The 24742-nt window shown below is 34.6% G+C and overlaps 1 protein-coding gene across 2 annotated transcripts in view; it reads right to left on the bottom strand.

The window, feature by feature from the left end:
- Positions 1-9329, bottom strand: part of LUZP2 (leucine zipper protein 2) — a 425211-nt gene extending 415882 nt beyond the window's left edge. The window contains exon 1 of one of the 2 annotated variants that reach the window (XM_059929605.1): positions 9104-9329. In XM_059929605.1, the coding sequence (XP_059785588.1) occupies positions 9104-9165 (62 nt within the window). In that variant the 5' untranslated portion in view covers positions 9166-9329. The remainder of the gene's footprint in view (positions 1-9103) is intronic. The other variant, XM_059929606.1, reaches the window with a different exon arrangement.
- Between the last annotated feature and the right edge of the window lie 15413 nt (positions 9330-24742).

Genomic DNA, 24742 nt, shown 5'->3' with positions numbered 1-24742 from the left:
TTAATACGCCCAAAATTCCTTCTCCCTAGGGATAAAACATGTGTAAGTATAATGTGTTGCAAGGAAGTATAATGTGTTGAGTGACAGAGAGTAAGCATCTAGCACACTGCCAGGGCAATAATTAGTCCTCAACATTACTGGCTGAACCTGTAACTTATATGTCATATAAAATACCAATTGAAATAAAGACATACATACAACGTGTAAAAGGGATTCAGTATTTTTCAATATTTTTCTAAATTGTATTGTCAGAAAAAAAACAGTTTTCCCCCATTTTTATGTGAACTTCTTTTTTTGTAGAATGAGCTCACATTTCATTTTGTGGCATCTGAAGGAAAAAGCTACATGTTCTCAACAATATAAAGCTTACTCAACCATATCTGCTTCTTGCCAACATGTCACTTAAATTCTTCATGCATTTTCTTGTTTCTTTTATAATTTAAAGCGGCCCCCTCCCCGCCTTTCCTGCCCAATGCTAAGAACTTAGTTTACTGCAAAGCCCAGAAATGAATGACTGCCAGCACTAGAAAAGACAAAATTAAAAACAAAATAACAAAAAGAACAAGAAAAAGAGGAAGGCTAGTGATTGGGGACTTTCCTTTCTACTCCTACCATCTCTGTTCATGCACACAGCATTCAAAGTGCCCTAGGGTGCTAGACTTTTTATTTCCCTCTGCCATTCCAGCCCCTTCTCCACCATTCTATGGAGATCATGACCAACCTTACCCATTGTGAGACCACTTAATTTTAAAATCCAGAATCCTCAACTTGTCCAAAGGATTGTTGGTGTTTATGCTGTCCTACTTCAAGATACATCTTTTTGGTCCTGCCATCTTTAGGTAAACTCGAAAAATGAACCTTCTTTAAAGGCATTAGTGTGATATGGTAATATAATTTCAATAACTATATTTAATGTTTAACTGGATTAGCAAAGTTATTAGCAACATAATTTGGAGCTTTCAGACTCAGAATAGAAGCTAGGTCATGTCATACTAGTTTTCCATACTATTTTTCTTGAGGGTATTGCAAGTATTTAAATCAGTGTTCCTAACTGGAATTGGTTAGGGTGATTTGGAATTGACTTTCACATTGGTCTCAAATCATCCACATGAGCTTGGAAGAAAATACATTCTCCATTCAGGGTTTTCATTTTGTTTTGTTTTGTTTTTTTCATCTGTAATAAGGGAGGATAAGGCTGAGTTCCAAAATCTGTTCACCAACACTTTCGTCTTGCCTATACCAAGTAAAAGTTTTTATTAAGGACTGCTCTTTCTGAAATGCAATACACTCTGGTAGGGTAAAATCTCTCTAATCCTTTCAGTCAGGTAATGTAAAATTGGCAATATACTGAGTTGTATTTCTCTGTGCTAGACACTATTCTTTTTGTACATTAGCTTATTTGATCCTCTTGACAAATCTGTATGAGAGAGGCAATGTTACTGCATTTTCATTGATGAGAAAAATGTGGCTAAGAGATGTTAATTGACATTTCTAAAATCATTTAGTTAGTAAAGCTGACTCAAAGTCTATTTGATTCCATATTCTTTGGATTTAACACATACGACAGCACAAACATTTCCTGTAACCCCTACCCCATTCATCTCAAGCTACTCACTGAGTATAAGTGCTTCTAGATGCTCAGAGTTGTGTGTTGAACAGAGTTAAAAGATGGGGAATTAGAAACCCTTTTGAGGATAAACAGGAGGAAGTCACAGAAAGTCACATCCTCCATAGGGACATGAGATAAATGCTAACCCAGAATCTGCATTAGCCTTTGCCCATACCTAAGCTCAGCTGAAAGGACTGCTTTGGAAGGCAGCAGGTCATCGCATGCTTTTTGTTCCATTTTTCCTAAGGAGCATTCACTGAGCTCAATTCCCTCCTGACCCTACCCCTAGAAGAATCATATCAAGAATAAACTATGATTTTATTATTTTGGCTGTGTCAGTCAAGAACTGTGAAATTCATTTAAGGAATTAATTTACTTTGATTTTTAATAAAATAATTAAATTAAATGTTGATTGCTTGAGGTATCCAATATAAAATCGACACACTGAATTGTAATAATTTCTACATATAGTAATAGCTAACATGTCTTAGGATTTCCTGAAGGACTAAGAGTACAGCTATATGCAGGTACTGAGAGAGAACTTAAATATACTTTCTTCAATCTTAATGGCCCTAAATGTTGGACATTATTATTTTCCATTTTATGGATGAGAAATTTAAGTCTCAGAATGGTTAAGAAACCTATCCAAAGGCAGGGAGTTTATGATATGTATGTGTAGAATGAAATCTATTACCACTTTGCCCTAAAAAATGTTATATAACTATAAATTGTTGATAGGCTATGATGAAAGTATAGAGACATGTAAACCAAATGAAATGTAATATCACCATAAATTAAAGCTAGATATGAACATATTTAGGAACTCATCTTTGTAAGATAGTTCAGTATGCTACCCATTGAACAATACTACACAGTTGTAGTATAGATTTAATAGGTGAGGAATATATATAAGCAAATGTCTCCTAGGAACTACACTTATAGGAAAGCATTTCAATGAAAAGATCCCACAGGTACCAAAAATATCACCTTACAATAGAACTGAAAAGCCAGCAGTAACCACTATAGGTGTATCTCTTGCAACGTAAACTGTGCAAAGCTGAGAACTCATTAGTGACTCTGTTTTGGATTTTGAAAATGACCTGGAAATCTTTTTTAGGCCAACTCACTCTTCAAAAAACAACTGAATACAGGTGAACAAATGGTGTTCAGCTCATTACTGTAATTCCCTTTGACTGTAGCATGTTGTTCTATCATGACTCTACGTGGCTGGAGAATTTTTTAAATTACCTAATACTCTACAATAACTAGAATAGTTCTGGATATAAGGTAGGTGCCAACTATACCAATGCGGCTTAATTACAGAAGAGATGACATGGAGAGTAATCATATGATAGAAGAGAGAGAGCACTAGGGAAAGTTCTGGGTTCTTGTTTTGCTTTTCCTCTGTGGTCTTAGGGAAGTCTCAGTCACTCTGGACCTCAGTTTTCTCACCTCTAATATGAAGGGCTTTGGATGAGAACACAACCTTGTTGTATTCACAGCATGTTTCCCAATAACAGACTCTTTAAAGTACACTCAAAGAGATTAAAAAACTCGAAAGCAGCACCAAGCAAGTCAGACATAATTTGCAATGCAATCACTACCTATGGTATAACGATGTCTCCTAGTGTTCATGAAAGCATTTTCAGAGCACAGTGTTTATTTGGTTGAACTTTAGATTGTGTCTGAATAGAATGGTTTACTTCTGATATATTTTTTTTTTGCATCTTATAATCATGAAGCAACATTTCTAAATGTCCCAGGAAACATGTGCTCCTTTCTGATGCAGACTTAACATGATCTATGTCTTTTCTTTTCCCTTAGCAGCAAATTATACCTTGTTCTATGATCCACTCAATTGACATATAATGACACATATGCACACACACACAGTAATCTATGGCAAAAATATACACATTTTTTCATTTAATAGTCAGAATTTCATAGCACAACTATGAAGAGTTTATGATAAACTATGTGCAAACTAGTTGAGAGTACATGATCTCCAAAGCTCTTTTCAAAATTGGTTTAGTATAAAGTCCCTTTTATGTGATGATTCTTAAGACATATAGCAGTTGAGCTTCTTCTATATCAGCAGTTCTCAAATTGTTTTCAATAGTAGAAAAAAAAATCTACATTTTCTTCCCTTAATTTTTCTAAATGTTTCTACCTTTTATAGCTTGCTGATAGATGATGAAATTGATTAACAAGTAGAAAATAAAGTTGTAGAAACTTTTATATCAATCTTGCCTATGTAGCTTGAAAGCATCCTTTTTTATTCATTGATGCTTATGCTCACAGCTTTGATTTGATAGTATAATTTATGCACTCTAAATGCAATTTAATTAAATTTACTTGTAGCTATATAAGTTAAATATTGTTAATCATACACTTTTGTGCTAAATCATATTCTATATGGTAAAATTAAATATCACAATTTTTCATGGTGTTCACCAAAGTGCAGAGCACCATCCAGGAACCAAAACACTTTTCCAAGAGCCACCCGATTTACCAGGTAATCCTCATTATTTCTCCTGCTTCCCCTCTTCTTCGGCAATCTTTTCTTTCTTTTGCATGACGACCGTCACTCTTGTTAATTTTGTGCCATCCAATTGATCTGCATCCAAGTTTTCATTTATTCTGCTATGTCCAGATCAATCACAGATACAAAAATTTCATGAAAATGATAACAATTATATAGTAATAGCTGCACAGGCTAACCTCTGTTAAGCACTTACTGTGTTCCAGGGAATATGGTAAACTCTGTTTTTAGATGAACTAATTCAGTCTTTACCACAGCCCCCTCAGGTAGTTCCTATGAGTAGTCCTATTTTCTACATGAGAAAACTGGATAAAAAGGCTAAGCAATTCACCTAACATCACACAACTAGCAAATGTTGCATGATACTAATGTCAATTACAAAATATTGTTTCTCTCATTGTCCTTAGCAAAAGTTATTTTTGATATTGCTTAATTGACTTTATTTGCTCTTTCCTCTAGTCACACTTCAAACTTCGTTTAAAACCTTGTTGTTAATATTTATCCAACTTTACCTTATATATAAATATTTCTGAATGTGACTAGATTATAGGTACATGTATTTGTAACTAATATATTATTTTATTGCCTTGATGTCTTATGTAACAACTGATTTATTGCAGGTACACTTTTGATGTGTGATAATGAAAACATCAAAAACATTTCTGAATGTTATGAAGATAAGTTCAAATGGAATTTTTTGGATTTTCTAGAGAAGAAAATTTAATATTAAACATTACCTGTTTAATCAGGTTACTTAAATGATTTAGTCCTATTTATTAAAAAAGATTTTCCTCTAGAAGTCAGTTAAAAATAGCACACATGCACCCACAACACACAAGCACTCTCATAACACACATGAGAAAGCATAATTTCATTACACCCATATACTGCCAGTGGTTTCAGTGATTTTTCCTTCCTGGTTGGTAGGTCAAGTTCTCCCTTTCAATTACATAGAGTTTGGTCTGGGACAATTGTACAGTCAATTCATAAATGTTTGAGGTGTCTCTTTCATTAATTAAAAAGAAAATTTAGTGCACAAAGATATTCCACAAATAAGCCATTTAAAAAACTGCTATTGTAATTAGGCACCTAAGGCCCTGAAATGGGATTTAAAAAGTCAAAACATTTTTGCCAATATCTTCTTAGCCTGGAAGAGACATTTCCCTAACTCAATTACACAGAATGGAGAAATTCTTACAAAGAAATGTATGCAGGGTCATGTAAAGGTGTGTGTGGGGTAAGACTCCTTGTGTACTGGGCTTGGGACAAAAAAAAAATATAGTACCTCAGATCAATTTGGGGGAATTAAAGTAAGACTCCTTTTGATATCAAATTTATTTGCTTAAAAATGAAAATTTTTTGGTGCTTATTGTGTTCTAATTGTGACTCTTGTCTTTCCTTTATCCTATCCATCAACTTGATTCTGAGGTGAGATTGAGGCACAGAGCAAATAGGAGCCTGGGGCATCTTCAATATATAGTACCATCGAAAAATACATTCCAAAGTAAACATGTGGTGTGACTGCTGATCAGAGGGCCCAGGATAGACCTCTAAGGTGACTCCTGTTGGGAGAACTATAACCGACCATCTGCTTAAAGTTCTTGCTTGATGGAAAACCACCAGAAGTCAGTAGACCTTCACTCCTCCCCTACCATGTTCTCTCCCCATTAAGTCATTTAAAACCAAAGGTATCAAGAGTAGAATCACAGCATAAAGGAACAGAGGTTCAGCAGACTAAAGTGCAAGCCTTCTCCAGCACTCCATGGGTCCCTTTTCACCAAGAACTTCTAAAGATTTTTTCACCCTACTATTCCTTTCAATACCTATACTACTTCTTTCTGAAGTGAATCGCTGGCTGCCTTGGAACAGCAATTTAATGCTTCTTCAGAATAAGGCTATTTAAAAAGTACAGTTATTCTATTCTGAAGGTATGTTTGCTTTCTTTGACCACATTTATTTGTGTACAGGTTAAATGGATTTCTGCATTAGCTACATCATTCATTAAATTAACTCTATTTTTTTTAAATTTATATATACTTTATAAACAGGAGAGACAATATGCCAGGAAATTAAACAGCTCTTTTTACCTCTATGGGGTTCAGCAGGAAAACACAGAACAGTTCTTGGCTATTGTTGAAGGTGAACATCTAGCTTTCTTCCAGGACAAATGAAGTAACTCTGACTGGGGGACATAGATGTTGTTCACTTTGGTGAAAATTATGGAATTTTTGTGCTTCAGCATATAAAGTTGCTACAGAAAACGCAGGGACAAGGAACAAATAAAAACAGAAAGCTATTCAAAAATTCGTATTTAAAAGACAGAATTGTTTTAGAGTTTCCATCCCTGTGGGTAGAATACTATTTTACAGTAACTGTCTTTCTCTAATTGCAGCATTTACTTTAGTGAACACATTCATTAACCTTAAAACAGAACTGAACTTAGACCTATTGGAAAGATAATAGCAAGGTATTAAAGAGCTATGCCCAGAAAGAGATGTTGAAGCAAATAATTTTTTTTTTTGGCACCAAGAGTCTCAGATCTGCTTTCTCCACACTTTGAAAAGAACTTAATAATAAAAGACAACTGATAACGCCCAAAGGCAATAGGAAAATTAAGCAACTGCCACCCTCTGCTAGTGCATTCAACACAATTGAAGCATGTGAAATTAAGTTAGCATAAGTCTTTGGCTAGAAAGCCCACTGTCACAGGTGGTCATGGCTCAGCTACACAGTTTTTCTCAGCCGGGCAATAAGCGCACCTCTACGAATGCAACTGTTCTTGCAAACCTGTTCAGTTTAGGTTCTAAGGCGCACATTAACCAAATGCGTACAAGAACTCTTAAATATTACAAAGAGAATGGCCTTCTGTTACAGTCCATTGAAACATAAGCTCTTCTTTGCAAAATGACATGTTGATAGTACCCAATTCATTGTCAAGTTCTCTCACTGTCACAAGGTAATCTGGGTATTCAGTACAATAAATTATTACAGAGTAATCACGATAATAAGACATGCCACCAATTAGGAAAAGTTTTGCTTTTTTAAGCCCAGCATGCTTTTTTTGTTGAGTTGGCAAGAGGGAAAATTTAAAGAAGACTTGTCACAGTTTTCACATACAACCAACACTGCAGAAGTTTCATATCTAAAGTAAACTAGGAACGACTAATTTGATTTTTGTTGTGAAAAGTGCATTGACTATTTTTTTTTAATTTATCCTTATAAAAATTAACACTTTTATAAGGTGGTGGCTCTTTGTTTTTGCAGTATATAACCAACATTAAAACTTCGATTTCTGAGACACTTATAGTATCCTTAAAAAGCAAGTGTACTTTTGGAACACTAGCGATTCACTGTACTTAAAAATCATTGTGGGCAGGGCTTCCATTGTTTAAATATTTATTATTTTCTGCATATATTGACAGGCATATACTTAAATGCCCCAAACTTTGAGAATTTCCTTTCTCTAGAAGAATTCACAAGTAATTATTAACCACAACACAAGAGTTCAGAGTAAATAGCAAGACACTTCAAAAAATAACAATTATGCATGATGAGCACTGAGTGTAGAGCTAGAAAGAAATATTAAAATGGGCTCTGTTATTGGAGCAAGCTATTATAGTACCGGGAAGCAAAGTGATTTTAAAACCATCTGCAGTTTGTGAACTCAAGTGACAAGCAATCCTTAAAAGAAAATAAAGAATACAGCTCATATTCCATTTTAGTCTGGGAAAGTCACCTGGGCTTTGTTTGCAAGCAAAGACTAAGTTCATCAACTACTGGGGCTAAACCAAACAGTCCTCACACTAGAAGGAAAGTTTGGTTACAAGAGCCTGAAAGAGGGTGTGTCAGTTAGGAATGGAATCACGAATTTTGCTGCCCTGACTTTTCATACATAATGAGTTTCCTTCATACTTCTCAATTTCAGAATTAGATATAATCCTATTTCCCCTCTTCATTTTCCAGCAGACACATAATCAGATAATGTTTCCATTCACATAGATTTGAAAAGATTCTTATCCTGTGTGGGTCATTTTATTTTATAGTAGCCAAAGCAGAGAGGTTGCTGCCAGTATGATGTTCAGGCCATGCAGAATAAAGGCTCAGTCCTGGGCAATGAAACAGTCCACCTTTGTGCTGCTCTTGTGGAAGAAGAATGCAAACCCATCACCAACTTTGGGACTTGATCAACAGTGGGGAATCACAAAACTCTTTTCAATCAACGCATTTTAAACCTCCATTAAAAATAGCTCCTCTGTGCTTGGGCTTAAAGTCCCATCTATGGCCAGGGATGGAATACAGTACTTAATTGTTTCTGACTAGGGTCCTTGCATCAGCACTCTGAGAGTGTCTTCTAACTTTTAATCGTCTTGTGTGCTCTTTAATTAGACCTGTTCACAAGACAGCCAAAGGAAAATGCCTACCACTAAGCCTACTCAAGACATTAAAACAGTCTGATTCACAAGTCCAGGAACTTTTGTGCAAGGTTAACCATCTCCCAAGATTTGTCATTTTTCTCTGGTTCCCTGTGCCTTAAAATCAGACACACTTAGGGGAGGAGGTAAGCCCTGTGGCTATTAAGACAGCTCCATTGTATCCAGAAACTGCCTGGTGACATTACTCTCCTTGTCTAATTTCCTTTCTTTATTTCGTCTCTTACCGCGTGTTATCTGTTTGCTACTACTAGCGCTGGACGGAAACATGGCTTTGGAAGGAACACTTGGTCCCCTCACTGGGAGGAATACTGAGGATTGCTTTAAGGGCTAGGATAACTAGAAATGGGCTCTACTCCCTCAGAAGGATTTCAGAGCCCGAATTATAGAGAGACCCCCCTAACTTAGGCAGGAGATGCAAACAGCTGAAGTGTCTGTCCTTGGCCTCCACAGGTGACCTGTGGTTGGACCAACCTACCGGCAACTCCCCTCAGCTCAGGTCACTCACGCTCCTGGACTCACCTGGTGCTGAAGACCAGCGCCGGCAGGAGAGGCAGCAAGTAGTGCGCTGGGCTGAATTTCATGCTTGTCACCTGCCGGGATCCTCCTTTCCTCGCTGCCTGCGCTCTCCCTCCTCCTCCTCCGGGTCCTGTCGCTCCTCAGTGCCCGGCTCTGTCCCCGGCCAGCAATGAGCCCTCTTCAGCAGCGGACAGAAGAAAACCGACAAACGGACAGACGCCTCGCAAAGGGAGGCGCTGAGAGTGGGGAGTATCTTCGGGAGTGATGTCACCGGCGAGGCGAGCCCTGCCCGGGATTGTTCACCGCCGCAGCTCCCGAGACCGGAGGGCGCGTTGTCACGCGCGCTGGAGGCGGCGCGGGGAAAGGGAGGGGGTGCCCAGTGATGGACCCGCGCGCTCCGGTCAACGGGCTGCACTCACCCGGCTGCACGCCCGCCTGGGGCTGATCTGTTTATTCCCGCTTCTCCATAGGATGAGGAAGGGCGAGGCGGGGGCCAGGAGAGAAATCTAATCTGACAGTAACTGAACCAGCGTTCTCGGCAGGAGGTGAAACAGAATTCACTGGGAAAGACGATCGGAGGCTAGAGTCATAGGCAGGCGCCCCTCACTTGATTAAACAGTGTTTGTAAAAACGTTGCTCTGGAGAGAATGTTTAAAATATTACTCTAATTAAAAATGCATAATGACTCGTTTGATACGAATGGAAGGACAGTAGGAACGAGCAGCGTCCAGAAATGCACCCTGAGACCGTATTGCCATTGCACGCTTCTTAGTGCGCAAGCGTGGACTCCAAAGAGGTTTCCGGACAGTTGAGACGTCTGCTGTTTCTGTGATTTGAAAATTTCTGACCTTCCTATAATTTCAATGTGTCTGTGTTTGTACCACCAACTGGTAGTGGGGTTGGAGTTCGTGTCCCAGGTTCACTCACCTAAAGGGTGGCTTTTCTTCAGGTGAGGAAACATAACCGAGAAAATCATCAAAATGTTAGTAATTAACTCGGAGTGGTGGTATTGGAAGGCAGAAGATTTTATCTGTCATTTTTTTTCTATAGTTTCCAAATTTTCTATAATGAACATCTGATATTTAGTAAGCTTTATTTTGAAAAATTAATTAGAAAAATGAAATAATAGAACTCCAATACAAAATAACATTTTGCAAAAGTAATCCTAGAAGATAGTGCCAACTTCATCTACTAAGATGTTCAATTCTAGGATCTTTACAACAAGGATAGGATATCTGGCAGGATAACCTTGTTAAATAAATGTTTGTAAAGCACTACTTCATACATTGTTTCATTTGACTGTTTCAAGAGCCAACCTAGAGAAATATAAATAGTCCCTATCATAGAGATGAGGAAAGATCTCATCAAGATCTGAGCTGTATTATTATTTTTTTCAACAAAGAACTGTGTTCTTCTAAATCTTAAGCAAACCCTACTGTTGCCGGGAACATCATACCTAGCATAAGAAACTCAGTGATTAACACAAAGTTGATGTTCAACAGAGGCTGACATGCACCAGAGACCCTAGAGGGCAAAGGTCAGATGTTCTCCGGGAACTCCTATCCAGATGGTTCAGCTCATATTCCAGTTTTTTCAGGGGCTAGCCATTTACAGTAAAATTTAGATGAAACTTCCCCTTTAGCCTATTTTTTGAAGACATTACCTGTAGGAAAAATACATTTGTTATAAATGTATAAGTACATTTATTTATTATTATTTTTTTAAAGCCTGATTTCCTTTTTTTTTTAATTAATTAATTAATTTATTTATTTTTGGCTGTGTTGGGTCTGTGCGAGGGCTTTTCTCTAGTTGCGGCAAGCGGGGGGCCACTCTTCATCACGGTGCGCGGGCCTCTCACTATCGCGGCCTCTCTTGTTGCGGAGCACAGGCTCCAGACGCACAGGCTCAGTAGTTGTGGCTCACGGACCTAGTTGCTCCGCGGCATGTGGGATCTTCCCAGACCAGGGCTCGAACCCGTGTCCCCTGCATTAGCAGGCAGACTCTCAACCACTGCGCCACCAGGGAAGCCCCCATAAAGCTTTATTTTAAAGAGGATACCAATTTAAAGAATTAATTATCTAATTTACCGATCTGTTTTTTGCTTTTGCTTCTAATGGGATTGGAGTTAAAACACTCATACAGAACAGATATTACTTTAAAAGCCCAAGCCAACAAAATAGATGAGTAATAACTTTTGTAAAGTGGATACCACCCTCTTGGGCCATAGTAAAATCCACAACAGATATAACTAGGAATACACAAATCAACTCACTTGTGAATTGCATGTCATTTACAAAGAAAAATTGCACTACACTTTCCTAAAACAGAATTCTGACTCCGAAGAAAAATATGTATTTCAGTTTGCTTTTGCTAGAATTATCTAACAATAGATTCTCTGCTCAGTTTAGAAGGTGATCATTTGATTTGTATACTCAACAAAGACATATGACTACTTACTCTCTGGGGAATAACACTCATATTTGTACAACACATTTCTGTTTAGCTAACAACTTTGAATTTATTGTGTGCTAATCATAGGAATCAAGTGTGGTAGTCATTTCTATTATTCTCCTCTTTTGCGGTTGAGGTGACTGAGTGGTTATGTAATTTGCTCAAGGTCCCTCAGTAACTTCTACAGTGGACATGGCATTCAAATTCAGTCTGCATTACTTCAAAACCTTTGTTTTCTTGAAAAAGAGTTTTTTAAAATATGCTTACATAAGAAAAGCTTTTCCCCACCCTAAATTGTATTCCTTTAAATTAGATGTGCAACATGAACAACAGACCGCTGTAGACTGTCAACCAAGAAAGGGAAGTACCAAAATGAACTTTGTTTAGACGGTGTCTCACAGTTATGTTGTGCCACTGCATTGGATATCAATAACAAGCCACAAGGCTTGTTGACCTTTCTGCATTTTCTGTAAGCAGAAAAAAAGACATCCAACTTAGGAGGGCACAGGAGCATCAGGCAAGCACATCTTGGACAGTGAAGCTAAGTGGGATTGTGGAAATTCCTGCAGATTTAGAGGACTGAAGCATTATATTCTGAATTCCAGTATAGATCTGCCTCCCAGCAGAAGACATTTCTTCTTAGGGAACTACAAGAACATGTCTCCATCACCCATGACATTCTGTCCAGACTGTCACAGGAAAACTCAAATCCAGACTTGATTTTATGGCTTCAGAGAGTTGGTATATGAATGTTAACAATGTAGCAGTGCAGACAGGAGACTCAGCTGAAACTACTTGTCCTATACTGAGTCGCAACACTGAACTCAGCAAAAGTTTTTTGTAGTAACTATACCCAAGTCTGGATAAAGAACATGAAGAAAGCCCATGCAGTTTCACTGAGAGGGTAGTCTCCATAAAATGCTGGAAATGGGAGACACAGAGGCTATTTTTTATAAACAGCTTTATTGTGTACCTTAATTCAGGAACCCAAAACACCATTTCAAAGTATATAATCAAGTGATTTTTAATATATTGCCAAGGTTCTGAAACATCAGTATTATCTAATTCCAGAACATTTTCATCACCCTCAAAATAAACCCCATACCCACTAGCGGTCACCCACCACTCCCTTCTTTCTCTCTTCTCCCATCCTTGGCAACCACTAATCTAATTACTGTCGCTGATGGATGTGCCTAATTCTTGACATTTTATATAAATTGAATCATACATATGGTCTTATGTAACTAATTTCCTTAGTATCGTCTCAAGGTTCATCTATGTTGTAGCATGTATCAGTACTTCTTTCTTTTTTATTGCTGAATAATGCTCCACTGTAGAGATATACCACGTTGTATTTATCCATTCATCAATTGATAGACATTAGGGTCGTTCACATGTTTTGCCTATATGCTATGAACATCCAAATAAAGTCTCCTTTGTGAACATCTGTTTCCAATTCTCTTGGAATATAACTAGGAGAGGAATTCCTGAGTCATATAATAACACTATGTTTAATTTTTTGAGAAACTGCCAAACAGCTTTCCAAAATAACTGTATCATTGTACATTCCCACCATTAGTACAGGAAGATGTCAATTTCTCTACATCCTTGCCAACACTTGGTATTTTAAATTTATTATTACTATTATCATTATTATAGCCATTCTAGTGGGTATAAGTAGTATCTCATTGTGGTTTTGATTTGTGTTTACCTGATGGTTAATCTTACTGAGCATCTTTTCATGTGCTTGTTGGCCATTCATATACAATTTTTGGAGATAGGTTTCTTCAAATTCTTTGCCCATTTTGTCATTTATGATTTATTTCTAAATTATAAGAGTTCTTTATACATCCTGGATACAATTTATTTGCTAGATATACAATTTGAAAATGTTTTCTCCCAATCCATGGGTTATCTTTTTATTTTCTTGATGGTGTCATTTTCAGCAAAAAAGCTTTTAATTTTCATGAAGTCCAATTAACATGTTTTTTTCTTTTGTTACTGCGCTCTTGGTATCTGAGAAGGTTTTGCTTCACCCAAGATCATGAAGATTTATGTCTATATTTTCTTCTAAGAGTTTTATTGTTTTATCTTTGATCCATTTGGAGTCTGTTTTTGTGTACGGTAAGAGATAGGGGTCCAACTTAATTCTTTGCATGTGGGTATCTAGTCCTAGCATCAGTTGAAAAGGTTATTATTTCCCCCATTTAATTGTTCTGCTATTTCTTCTCTCTCAGAGTAATATGTTTTCATCATTTCTGCATTTCCTTTTCTACTTTTATGTTCTAAACTCCAACAATCTCCTAGAGTTTCATCCTTGATCCTCCTCTTTTAAAAGTCTGTATTTTTCTTTCCATGGTGAACTTATAGTTTTTTGGGTTTTACTATCTATAATATGGTTAATCTCCAGCCTAGATTTCTTCACTGAGCTCTTACGTAGATTTCTCTTGGGTACCTCAAAGTCAAACTCAATCACAATGAAATTTTGTTCCTCTTACCATCTGATCATCTTTCTTTTTATTCCTTTATATGTCCATCAAGTCAGTCACCCAAACCTGGGAATCATCATGACTTTTAGCTCTCACTTCTCCCACATTTGGTCAATCAACAAGTCCTACGGATTTTACTTCCTAAGTATTGCTTTGTAATAATCACCAACCCGTATGTTAAACCTGTCACCAGGGCTTTATTTAGGGTTCATTATCTTTTGTTTCTGAAGTGTGTTCCTTACTCAGAGGTGTATTTTCCTCAAATCCATTCCCCCAGTATAATATACTTAAGCTGTAAATATTTTTATTGCCTTAAAGATCCTAGGGAATTACCGTTAATAATATTTTCCATACACGTCTCTTCCCTGTTCTTTCTTTAACTTCCATGTTCTACTCCTAAGAGAGCAACAGAAGTTTTCCTTGATGTGACTTTAAATTTTTCACATTATTCCTTCTTCCAAAAGTGTTCTATTACTCACCTTACCTGTATAGTCAGCCCTCCGAACCTGTGAGTTCTGAATCTGCAGATTCAACCAACCGTGGGTGGGAAATAATTGAAAAAGAAAATTCCAGAAAGTTCCAAAAGCGAAACTTGAATTTGCTGTGCACTGGCAACTATTTATATTGTATTTACAACTATTTAGATACCATTTACACTGTATTAGGTATTGTAACTAATCTAGAGATGATGATTTAAAGTATACTGGGGAATTTGCATAGGTTATATGCAAATACTATGTCTTTTTATATAAGGGATTTGAGCATGCCAGAATTTTGGTATCCATGGGTGTCCAGGAACCAATTCCCCTCAGAGTTACTGAGGGATGACTATAACTTACTTTAATTATTTAAGCCTTACCAAGGCCAGCACCTCTTTCTAGGATATTGTCCTTAACCCATCTGCCACCACAAACTTGGTAAGTTCTCCCTTTCAAATGTGTTATGGCATGTGACAGATTGCCTTGATATTGAACTTATAATGTTACTTAGCAATAATATATTTCTGTTCCTCACTACGCTATAAATCTATTAAGAATAGGAGAGGGGCATTTCTCATTTTTCTCAGTGCTAAAAAAGGTGAAGATGTTGTAAAATTATATTTTAATTTATGTATTTTCTAAGTCAATCATTAATTTTTTTCAGATATTTGTCGACCCAGGGGTTAAAGGCCTAAAAAAAAAAAAAAGATGTTCTAAATGGTTCATTGGAAACACAATATGTTTACAGTTTTCATACTCATTGTTTTATTGTTGCTCATGAAAACTATCCAAAAGAAATTTACTTTACGAAGGCCAATTATACCTTTTTTTAACCAAATACATCATAAGAAACAAAAGAGAAATATAAGGATAATCCAAGTGTTTGTATTCCATTCAAAAATAAAACAAAATGAAAACAACAAACAAAAGCAAAAGCAAAAAAGACCAAGCTCTATACTCTCTAGTTCTTCTGAGCCAGTCGTATACATTGAATGGCCTTAACCCACTGAATTCTCCACCTTCTTGATAAATTATCCTGTTGGTTCTCACAAATGGTGAGAAGTCTATGCAAGAGCCCTGGAGTAGGACTTCACCAGGAAGGAAAAGGGACTCAGGGATCTTATCTGTCTTATTTGTTGCCCTGGAAACAATCCTGTGTCTACTTCTTTGCCAGTACACCATGTGTGCGAGTTACTCTGAGACTAGGTCTATTCACTTGGAGAAAGAGATAAACACAATAATAAAGACAACAGTTGCTCTTTTATCCAAATGCAGGAGATAAATTATAATTCTGCTTTTGGCAATTATATTGGGAATTCACCAGAGTACTGAAACCTCAATGAATCCTTTTGTAAACCAAGTATTTCGTAATGAGCACAGCAATGCTTTAGTGTATAAATTTAAGCCCTTTTTTTAAAAAAAAGTATTTTCACATTTTGCAGTATATTTACAAAGGAATCTGGCCTGCTGAACTGATTCATTCACTGGATCAGTTAAATTCCACCTAACTTTTAACAATCAATGGCATCTCTTATTTCCTGGTTTCCTTTTGCTGCCCACATTTGGCTGTCTCAGTGAATTTCTCAACACAGATAAATTTAAGACCCAATTCAGTCCCTCTTCTATGACTATCTCTCATTATAGAACCACTATAAACCAAGATTTCTAAAGTATGGTTTTTCCATGCTCACTCTATGTAACTTTGGACATACGGTTTTCAAAGCATCCTCTCATCCAACATTATATTTAACTCAAAATATAATTAATGATGAGAATTCTGCTTCCAGGCATGAAGGAATAATTGGTATAAGACTTATCCTCCTACTATAAACAAATATAACATTTGAAAAAAATGAAATGACTATTTCAAGCATCGGGAAATTGGAAGAGCAGAATCATAGCAAGCAAGCCCATGCTCACACCAGCTTTCTCAAGATGAGGATTTTAACTACTATGCCACAGGAAGGTGAAGAACAAGGGAAACAATAGTCCTACTGAGCCTAGTAAGCATAGTAAGCAGAGTTTTGATCTGCTAAAGTGTTTAGGATTTGTGGGAAATCATACCAGAGAAGAAGCAGCTTTGCAAAAACCTCCAACATACTGCATGGGGATTTACTATGGATCCTTGGCTAAGGACTGGGCTTCATGAATGCAGTCCAGACTGAAAGGTCAAGTTCTGCTATCCTGCATTTGCAGTGAGTCTCGAATAGAGATATCCAAGTTCTTGAACTACTGTGATATTAGAATTCTTATCCAGCCAGACTGGAAAGCCCTAACAGCACTTTACAAACACACCAAGGATTTAGTTGAAATTCCAGAAAGTCCAGACTTTTGGAGTAAGAGCCATGCCTTGGTATAAAAGATGTATCTTAGAACTAATGTCAAAACTGATAGAGATTCACTGGAAAAAGATTTTTAAAATCCTGACAGTAGTGTAAAGAGCCACCAGTAATTTAACTGTTTAGAGAGGAAAATTCAGCTTCCGTTAAAGGAAGATGACACAATCTAGAATCTCTACAGTGTGTTCAGCACAATGCCAAGCATAGGCCTGAATTACTGGATACATGAAGAGACATGAAAAGGTACTCATATTCAAAAATAACAGTAATTAGTGGAAACAGAACCCAAAGCAACACAGATTTTGAAATTAGGAGACAAGGACTATACAAATTTTAAGTATAAAAAATAAACAATTGAAAATTCTAGAACTGGAAACACGATATATGATATAAAAATGCACAGTTTGAATACTGAAAAATAAAAGGTTAGTAAACTTGAAGACACATAAATAGAAATAATACTATCTGAAGGAGAGAGAAAATAATTGAAGAAATGTACAAACACAGATTTAGGGAACTGTGATATCATATCAAGTTGTCTAATAAACATATGTTGGGAATTTCAGAGAGATAAGAGAAAAAGATTAGAGCACATAAATTATATTTTTTAAATGACCAAAATGCCAAGTATGTTTAAAAAACATACCTTTACATCTTCAAGAAGTTCCACAAAATTTAAGCAGGATAAATCCAAAGAGAACCACACTTAGATATATCATACTCAAATTGCTGAAAAGAAAAGAAAAAGAGAAAATCTTAAACAGGAGCATAATATACAAAGTAATCTCAATACTCATGACAGATTCTCAACAGAAACAACAGGGTGGAGAAGACAGTGGAACAGTATCTATAAAATGCTGTAAAACTGTCAATCTAGAATTTTATATTCAGCAAAAATACCCTTAAAAATTGAGGGCAAAATAAAGACATTTTCAAATAAATAAACCTTGAAGAATTCTTAAAAGAAAATCTGCTCTATCACAGATAACAAAAGACATTGTTCAGGCTGAAGAAAAATGATACAATATGAAAATGCAAATTTATAGAAAAGAATGAAGAGTTCCAAAAATAGTACATATTTAGATGAATACAAAAGGCTGTGGTTTCTCTTAATTTTTTAAAGAAAAAATAAAAACCAGTAACATTACATTCTGTGCCTTGAATATATAAAACTAATATATGGCAAAAATAACATAAAGGATAGATATGGTAAAGGAATTATACTAATGGAAGGATCTTTGTCCTGTTATAGGAAGTTGTAAAACATTAACTTTAGATAAAATATGAAAAATATGAATGCATAATATTCACTAAAGTAACCACAAAACAAAGTACACATTCATACAGCAAATATTCCAAAGTATAGAAAAAGAACAATGATAAAAAGAAAGATTAATACAGAAGGAAGCAAGCAAGCAAGAAACAGAGGAACAATAGCTTAGATATGAGAAATAGAAAGCAAATAGTAAAATACTAGACATAAAAAACTATATTAATAATTAAATTAAATTAAATTAAAAAAATAATATAAAGGATAGATATGGTAAAGGAATTATACTAATGGAAGGATCTTTGTCCTGTTATAGGAAGTTGTAAAACATTAACTTTAGATAGAATATGAAAAATATGAATGCATAATATTTACTAAAGTAACCACAAAACAAAGTGCAAATTCATACAGCAAATATTCCAAAGTATAGAAAAAGAACAATGATAAAAAGAAAGATTAATACAAAAGGAGCAAGCAAGAAAGAAACAGAGGAACAACAGCTTAGATATGAGAAACAGAAAGCAAATAGTAAAATACGAGACACAAAAAACTATTAATAATTAAATTAAATTAAATTAAATTAAAAATAAGAGATTGTTATATTGGATAAATATACAATTAAAGGTTATCTACAAAATTTTATTTTAAATATAAAGATAAAAAATAAATAAAAACTGCATAAGAAAGCTTGAGTGGTTAATAGAAAAAAATGTTTCATGACATAGAATTTTACTAGAGATAGAGGTATATTTCATGTTGATAAAAAAAGCTAAATCATCAGAAAGATATAATAATTTTAACTGTGTATGTACTTAAAAACAAATTTTTAAAATAAAATATAAGAAGAAAAGGGATTCAAGGGAGAAAAAAACAGCTACAATTACAGATATTTAAAAAAACCATTCCAATAATCTATTAACAACTATACAAAATATCAGTTAGGATATACAATATTTGATAAATATTATTAACTAAACTTACCTAGTGAACATTTATAGAATGCCTCACCCAAAGAGCAGAAAACACATTTTTCTAAGTGTACATGGCACATTAACCATGGCAGACAATATGCCAGGCTACAATATAATTCTTTATGCATTTCAAAAAAATTGAAACTTCCAGAACATATACTCAGATCAAACAGAATTAAATTAAAAATTTAATGTCAAAATTTCCAGATATTTTAGGTAACCAATGAATAAAAGAAGAAATAACAGAAAAACTGGAAAAGATTTTGAATCAGATGAAAATGAAAAATACAATATATCAACAGCTGTGTAAAACAATGAAAGCAATGTTTAAAAGATAAATGCTTGTATTAGAAAGATGAAATATTAAAAAAGAGTTTTCACCATAAGAAGCTATAAAAAGAAGAGCAAATTAAGCCCAAATAAATTGCATGGAAGGAAATAATAAAAATTAGAGCAGAAATTAATGATAGAGAAAATAGTTACAATGCATAGTACCAACATCATGAATAAAAGAGGTAAGTATTACAGATATTAAATTAATGATAACAGTATATACTTCAATATATTTCACAATTTAGATGAAAAAACAATTTATGAAAAAACTTACAAAAATGACCCAAGAAGAACTAGAAAATGTAAATAGCCCTACTAAAGTAATTTAATTAATTTATTTAAAGCTTTCCCAAAAGGGATATTCCAGATGGTTTCACTGATTATTTCTATCAAATGTTGAAATGTGAAATAATACTAATCTTAAACAAATTGTTTCAGAAGCTAGAGGAGGATAGGTCTGCTCTGCTTATACTCTATGATAATTTTATGATTATTATTTCTCTGGTAACAAAGCCAAAAAAACTTGTAAGATGTAAATAGAATTATAGGCAATTTCTCTTTTGAACATGTAATGCAAAATTTTGTAGAAAATATTATAAAACCTAATCCAGCAAAATATAAAAAGGACAAAACATTATCATCAGGTGGAGGATTGTGTAGAAATTCAATGTTAGTTTTACATTCAAATTGAAATATTTTTATCACTTTAATGGAAGATAGGAGAAAAATTATATGATCATCTCAATCAATGTAGGATAATTATTACAATTTAACACCCATTCATGAAAATAAATTTCATCAAGCTGGAAATAGATGGGAAACCCTCAACATGACAAAGGATATTTATAAAAGACTTTATTATATTCAGGGCTGGAAAGATTGAGTGCTTTCCTGTAAAAGTGAGAATTAAGCGAGGATATCCTTACACTACCTTAAAGGAGGAAAACATAACTGAATTATTTTATGACTTAGGTTAGTCAAATATTCCTTAGATAGGGTACAAAAGTGAAAACCAGAAGAGAAAATACATTGATAAATTCTACTTCAAATAATGAAATACATTTGATCTTTAAAGAAACCATTAAGAAAATAAATAGGCAAGGTAGAGATTGGGAGAAGAAATGTGCAATATAGTTTTGACAAAGAAATGGTACAAAACTATGTAATGACACTTTAAATGAACAATCAAAAGGCAAACAACACAATAAAGAGCTTGGAAAAAAAACGTGAACATGTACTTCACAAAAGAAGACATTAGGGTATCAAGGCCAAGCACACACACATCAGAAAGTGTCCTCGACATCTTTACTCATCAAAGGAATGAAAAATAAAGCAACAATGAGAAACCACCACTAGAAATGAGAAATGCACTGCTGGAATGTCTAAAGCAAAATCTAGTAAAATGAAATATTGGCAAGGATATGGTACAACTTCAACTCATATATTTAGACTATATAAAGTGACATAATCACTTCAGATTGGCCACTTCTTAAAACATATGCATACACTATGACCCAGCAATTTCAATCCTAGTCATTTATCCAATATATATGATAGCATGCATCCGCAAAATGACTTGTATAACAACATGTATAGCAGCTCTATTAATAACTAGACAAAACTTGTAAACAATTTAAAAAATTATCAGTACAAGAATGGGTACAAATTTGAGGTCTATTCATACAGTTTTAAAAATAAATAAATCAAATAAATAAATAAATAAATAAATAAATAAATCACTGTTATAACCAAAGAAGCCACAATAAGTTCATAGTACTTTATTTCATATGAAGTTCAACAATAGGGAAAACTAATCTATGGTAATAAAAATCAGAACAGTGGTTGCCAATGAAGGATGTTTATTGAATGGAATTAAGTACAAGGACATTTTCTTGGTCAATCAAAATGTTTTATATCATGATTAGGGTGTTGGTTACAAAGGTGTTAAATTTTCCAAAGCTCATCAAATTTTTAAAATTTAACAGTTTTATCAGCTTTTTGTGGCATAATCATAAAATTTAACACTTAATACCTATGTATTTCACTTTACCTAAAATTTACTTATAAAATAGGATTAATTATGATAGCCATTTTTACTTGTAATAAAACACTCGTGAAGACATCATCCACCCATCTATCCATCAATCCAGCCACCCATATATCCATCCACTCAACCAATATTTATTAAGAGCATCCTAGTCAATTACAGATGATATGAATATTTCAGTGGAGCTGCAATTAATGTAAATATGAAATTACTAAGCAATTGTGTACATTCTCTGAAAGAGCAAGCAAAATTTACTATTCAAGGGTTCTAATTCAGCTTTTGAAGTCAAGCAACCTTCTTAAAGAAGGTAATTAGTTCTCATAATACTGGTGTAGATCTCAGGCCACTGAAACGTGGAATAGTAATGGTAAGTCATTTGTGTTTATCCTGTAGCTCCATTAACCCTTGAGATGATGCACCCTGGCCGAAAACTTGAACGCAAACTCATGAGAAACCATAAGCAGAATTTAGAGGAACCAGTCAATTAAGCTGCTCTCAGATTCCTTACCAACAGAAACTGAGATTGTTTTATGGTGCTATACTTTATAGTAATTTCTTATGATCCAAGAGATTATCCAATAGATAATATCAATCTGTGATATGACCAGAGGTGCGTTTAAAACTTTTATATTATAATTTATTTTGGGTACAGAATTTAACCTATTACTTGCTAGGTTCTACTGAATTTTTAGCATTTTAGAACTGCAAAACACTTTGAAGATCTATTTGTTAATTTTTTTCAAGGATACAATATATGCTTTAACAGAAAGTGCTAACTTCCATAGCCTGTGTTAATATTTATGAAGTGCTTTTGAAGACTAGGAATTCATGTAATCCTCACTACAATTCTGTGGAGCAGAAATTCTTATCTCCAGTGTATAGACATAAAAGCTGAGCTCAGGAAGTTATACAGCTTGTCCACAATCAGACAGTTAATAAGAATCAGCACTTGGATCTGAACTCCATTTATCTATTTTAGAGATAGGAAAATTGTGAACTTGTAAATAGGCCAAAGTCACTAATGGCCATGGAGAATGTGAACTCAAGTTTTCTCATTTCCAATCTGGTTTTCTGTTTTTACTTAAAAATAACTTTTCTCTATATCACACTTCCTTCATAAGCAATTAGGTTTTTTGTTTTTTTGTTTTTTTAACCTCATCTGCACTATTGATTAAAAATACAGCATTGTGTAAACCAAGTATATATTTTGGGATCTACACTCATATTTTGATGCTTATTAATTATATTAATGCTATTCAAACACATTAAGTGCCAAATAATAGAGCTATAGTACCTGTTATAAACAACCAATATACAAGTTCTCTAACTTACTTAAGCTCTCCCATATTTAAATTTTTGCAGTTAAAGATGTTCATACAGTATTCCCCCCACTCTCTATTTGGTAAAAACTGCCTATTTCTCAGTTTTATAAAAATGCACTATTTTGGTTTTATTTAAACGCAGCCTCTTTAGGGGAAAATATGATAATTAAAAATCTACAACATTAGAAGAGTACTGAAGAAACTATCGATACACGTTACTTTATTTTCCCATTTCTAAAAAAGTTATACATTTGCCTTAGTCATTCCTGTTTCTTTTCTACTAAACCCCCAAATTAAACCATACACTTTGCTAGTGATTATGGCATTTATTCCAAAGAGGCACACCAAGAAATATAATCATTCTCAGTCATATTGGCAAAGTCTTGCATTTTACTAAATCAGATATCAAACATGTCTCTGTACATCTGCTGAAATCAAAGCTGAAAATTTCATGTTAAAACACAACTGAAGATGACCTGAACTTGTATAAAGATTATGCCCACCAAGTATTTGTTGCTGCACTACTTTCTCTGAGTAGAAAATAAGTAAAATTGTATATGATACTTATATTATACACATTATATATATGGTATACATACATATATACTGTATATTGTCTATACACATACATATATAATTATTTCTATACACATACATATAAATAATTGGGATCATGTTCAGTCTTAGTGGATATTTGCTGTTTTTCTTGCTTGCTCTGCTGCCCATTATCGTGCTCTATCAGTAAACATTAATTTTCCTTTGGCAAAACACCTCTGTCTTCTCTCAGTTGTGATTTGAATGGGGCTGACACAATGTTTTGGTTCACCTCCAGATATACCTAATCAGTATATTCTACACTCTGGTCACAATATTAGCTTAGGATGGGCTATTGTGCATATAAAGGCACAATGTATATAAATCCATAACACATCAGTTTGCCTCAAACATCACATCAGCCTGTTAAGCCTTTCCAGACCACTTCTGAACTTCCATTTTACTTGACTTTTGTGGCGTCTATGATATTCAAAAGGGATATCTATTGCAAATCCCCTTCTGTTTTCTCTACTCTGTTAGTAACTGGCTATGACAACTTTCTTATGGCAGATATTCATTACATTCACTTTAAACTGCTCTCCAGATTTATTTCCCATACTGTTCCCCTAAACTTCCAGTTGTGTTTTCTTTCTTTTTGTTTTCTGGTTAGAAATATTGAGATTTCTATTATTTTCATGCAATGCTTCATTGGAATTATCTCAGGTACATTTCCTTCAATATATTTTAGCACTTCAGCATCTGAACGTGAAAGTAACTGTAAAGCCCACATAAATACTTAAGTCTGCATTTTCGTGATGTCTATGGAAATCCAGCTGTCCACTAAACAACTACATGGATTTATGCTGAGACCTCAGCCATTCACTGCAAAATCAATCAGATTCAAATAGAAAATGTACCTGTTTGAAAGAAACTGCACAAATTTTTGGTTGTGATGGCATAAAAATGTAATTGGATAATAAAACTTGGCCTTTACAATACTCTGAAACTCTCAAAGTATGTAGGAAATAAAAACAAGTAGGACTATTATAGTGGATAGAAAAATGAAACACAGAAGTAAGTGACATCTAAGGTCACACTGGATGCTGATAAGGTATCTGGGATTTTGATATAGAAAAAAAGAATATCAGTTTACTGTCCTAATTACCACTATTGCTCTATAATTATTTTTAGTTAAGTACCAGATGTGTTAGGCATTTTGTTAAGGAATGTGAAGAATGTGGCATCTCATATCAGAGATGGAACTTAAACCTTCTTGTTAGTTTTCTTCCTTTCCTGATTTTAATGTGTACTGAGTACCATATAAAAACTTAGAAACAAAGTTGCCTAATTAGTCTACAGGTCTCTCCTCATCTTCTATTTCTATTTAGGAAATTCTATATTTCTTTC

The sequence above is a fragment of the Balaenoptera ricei genome, chromosome 8, assembly GCF_028023285.1.
Source record: "Balaenoptera ricei isolate mBalRic1 chromosome 8, mBalRic1.hap2, whole genome shotgun sequence".
NCBI lineage: Eukaryota > Metazoa > Chordata > Mammalia > Artiodactyla > Balaenopteridae > Balaenoptera > Balaenoptera ricei.
The sequence above is the reverse complement of the archived record's forward strand: the minus strand, read 5'-3'. Positions and strand labels throughout refer to the sequence as shown.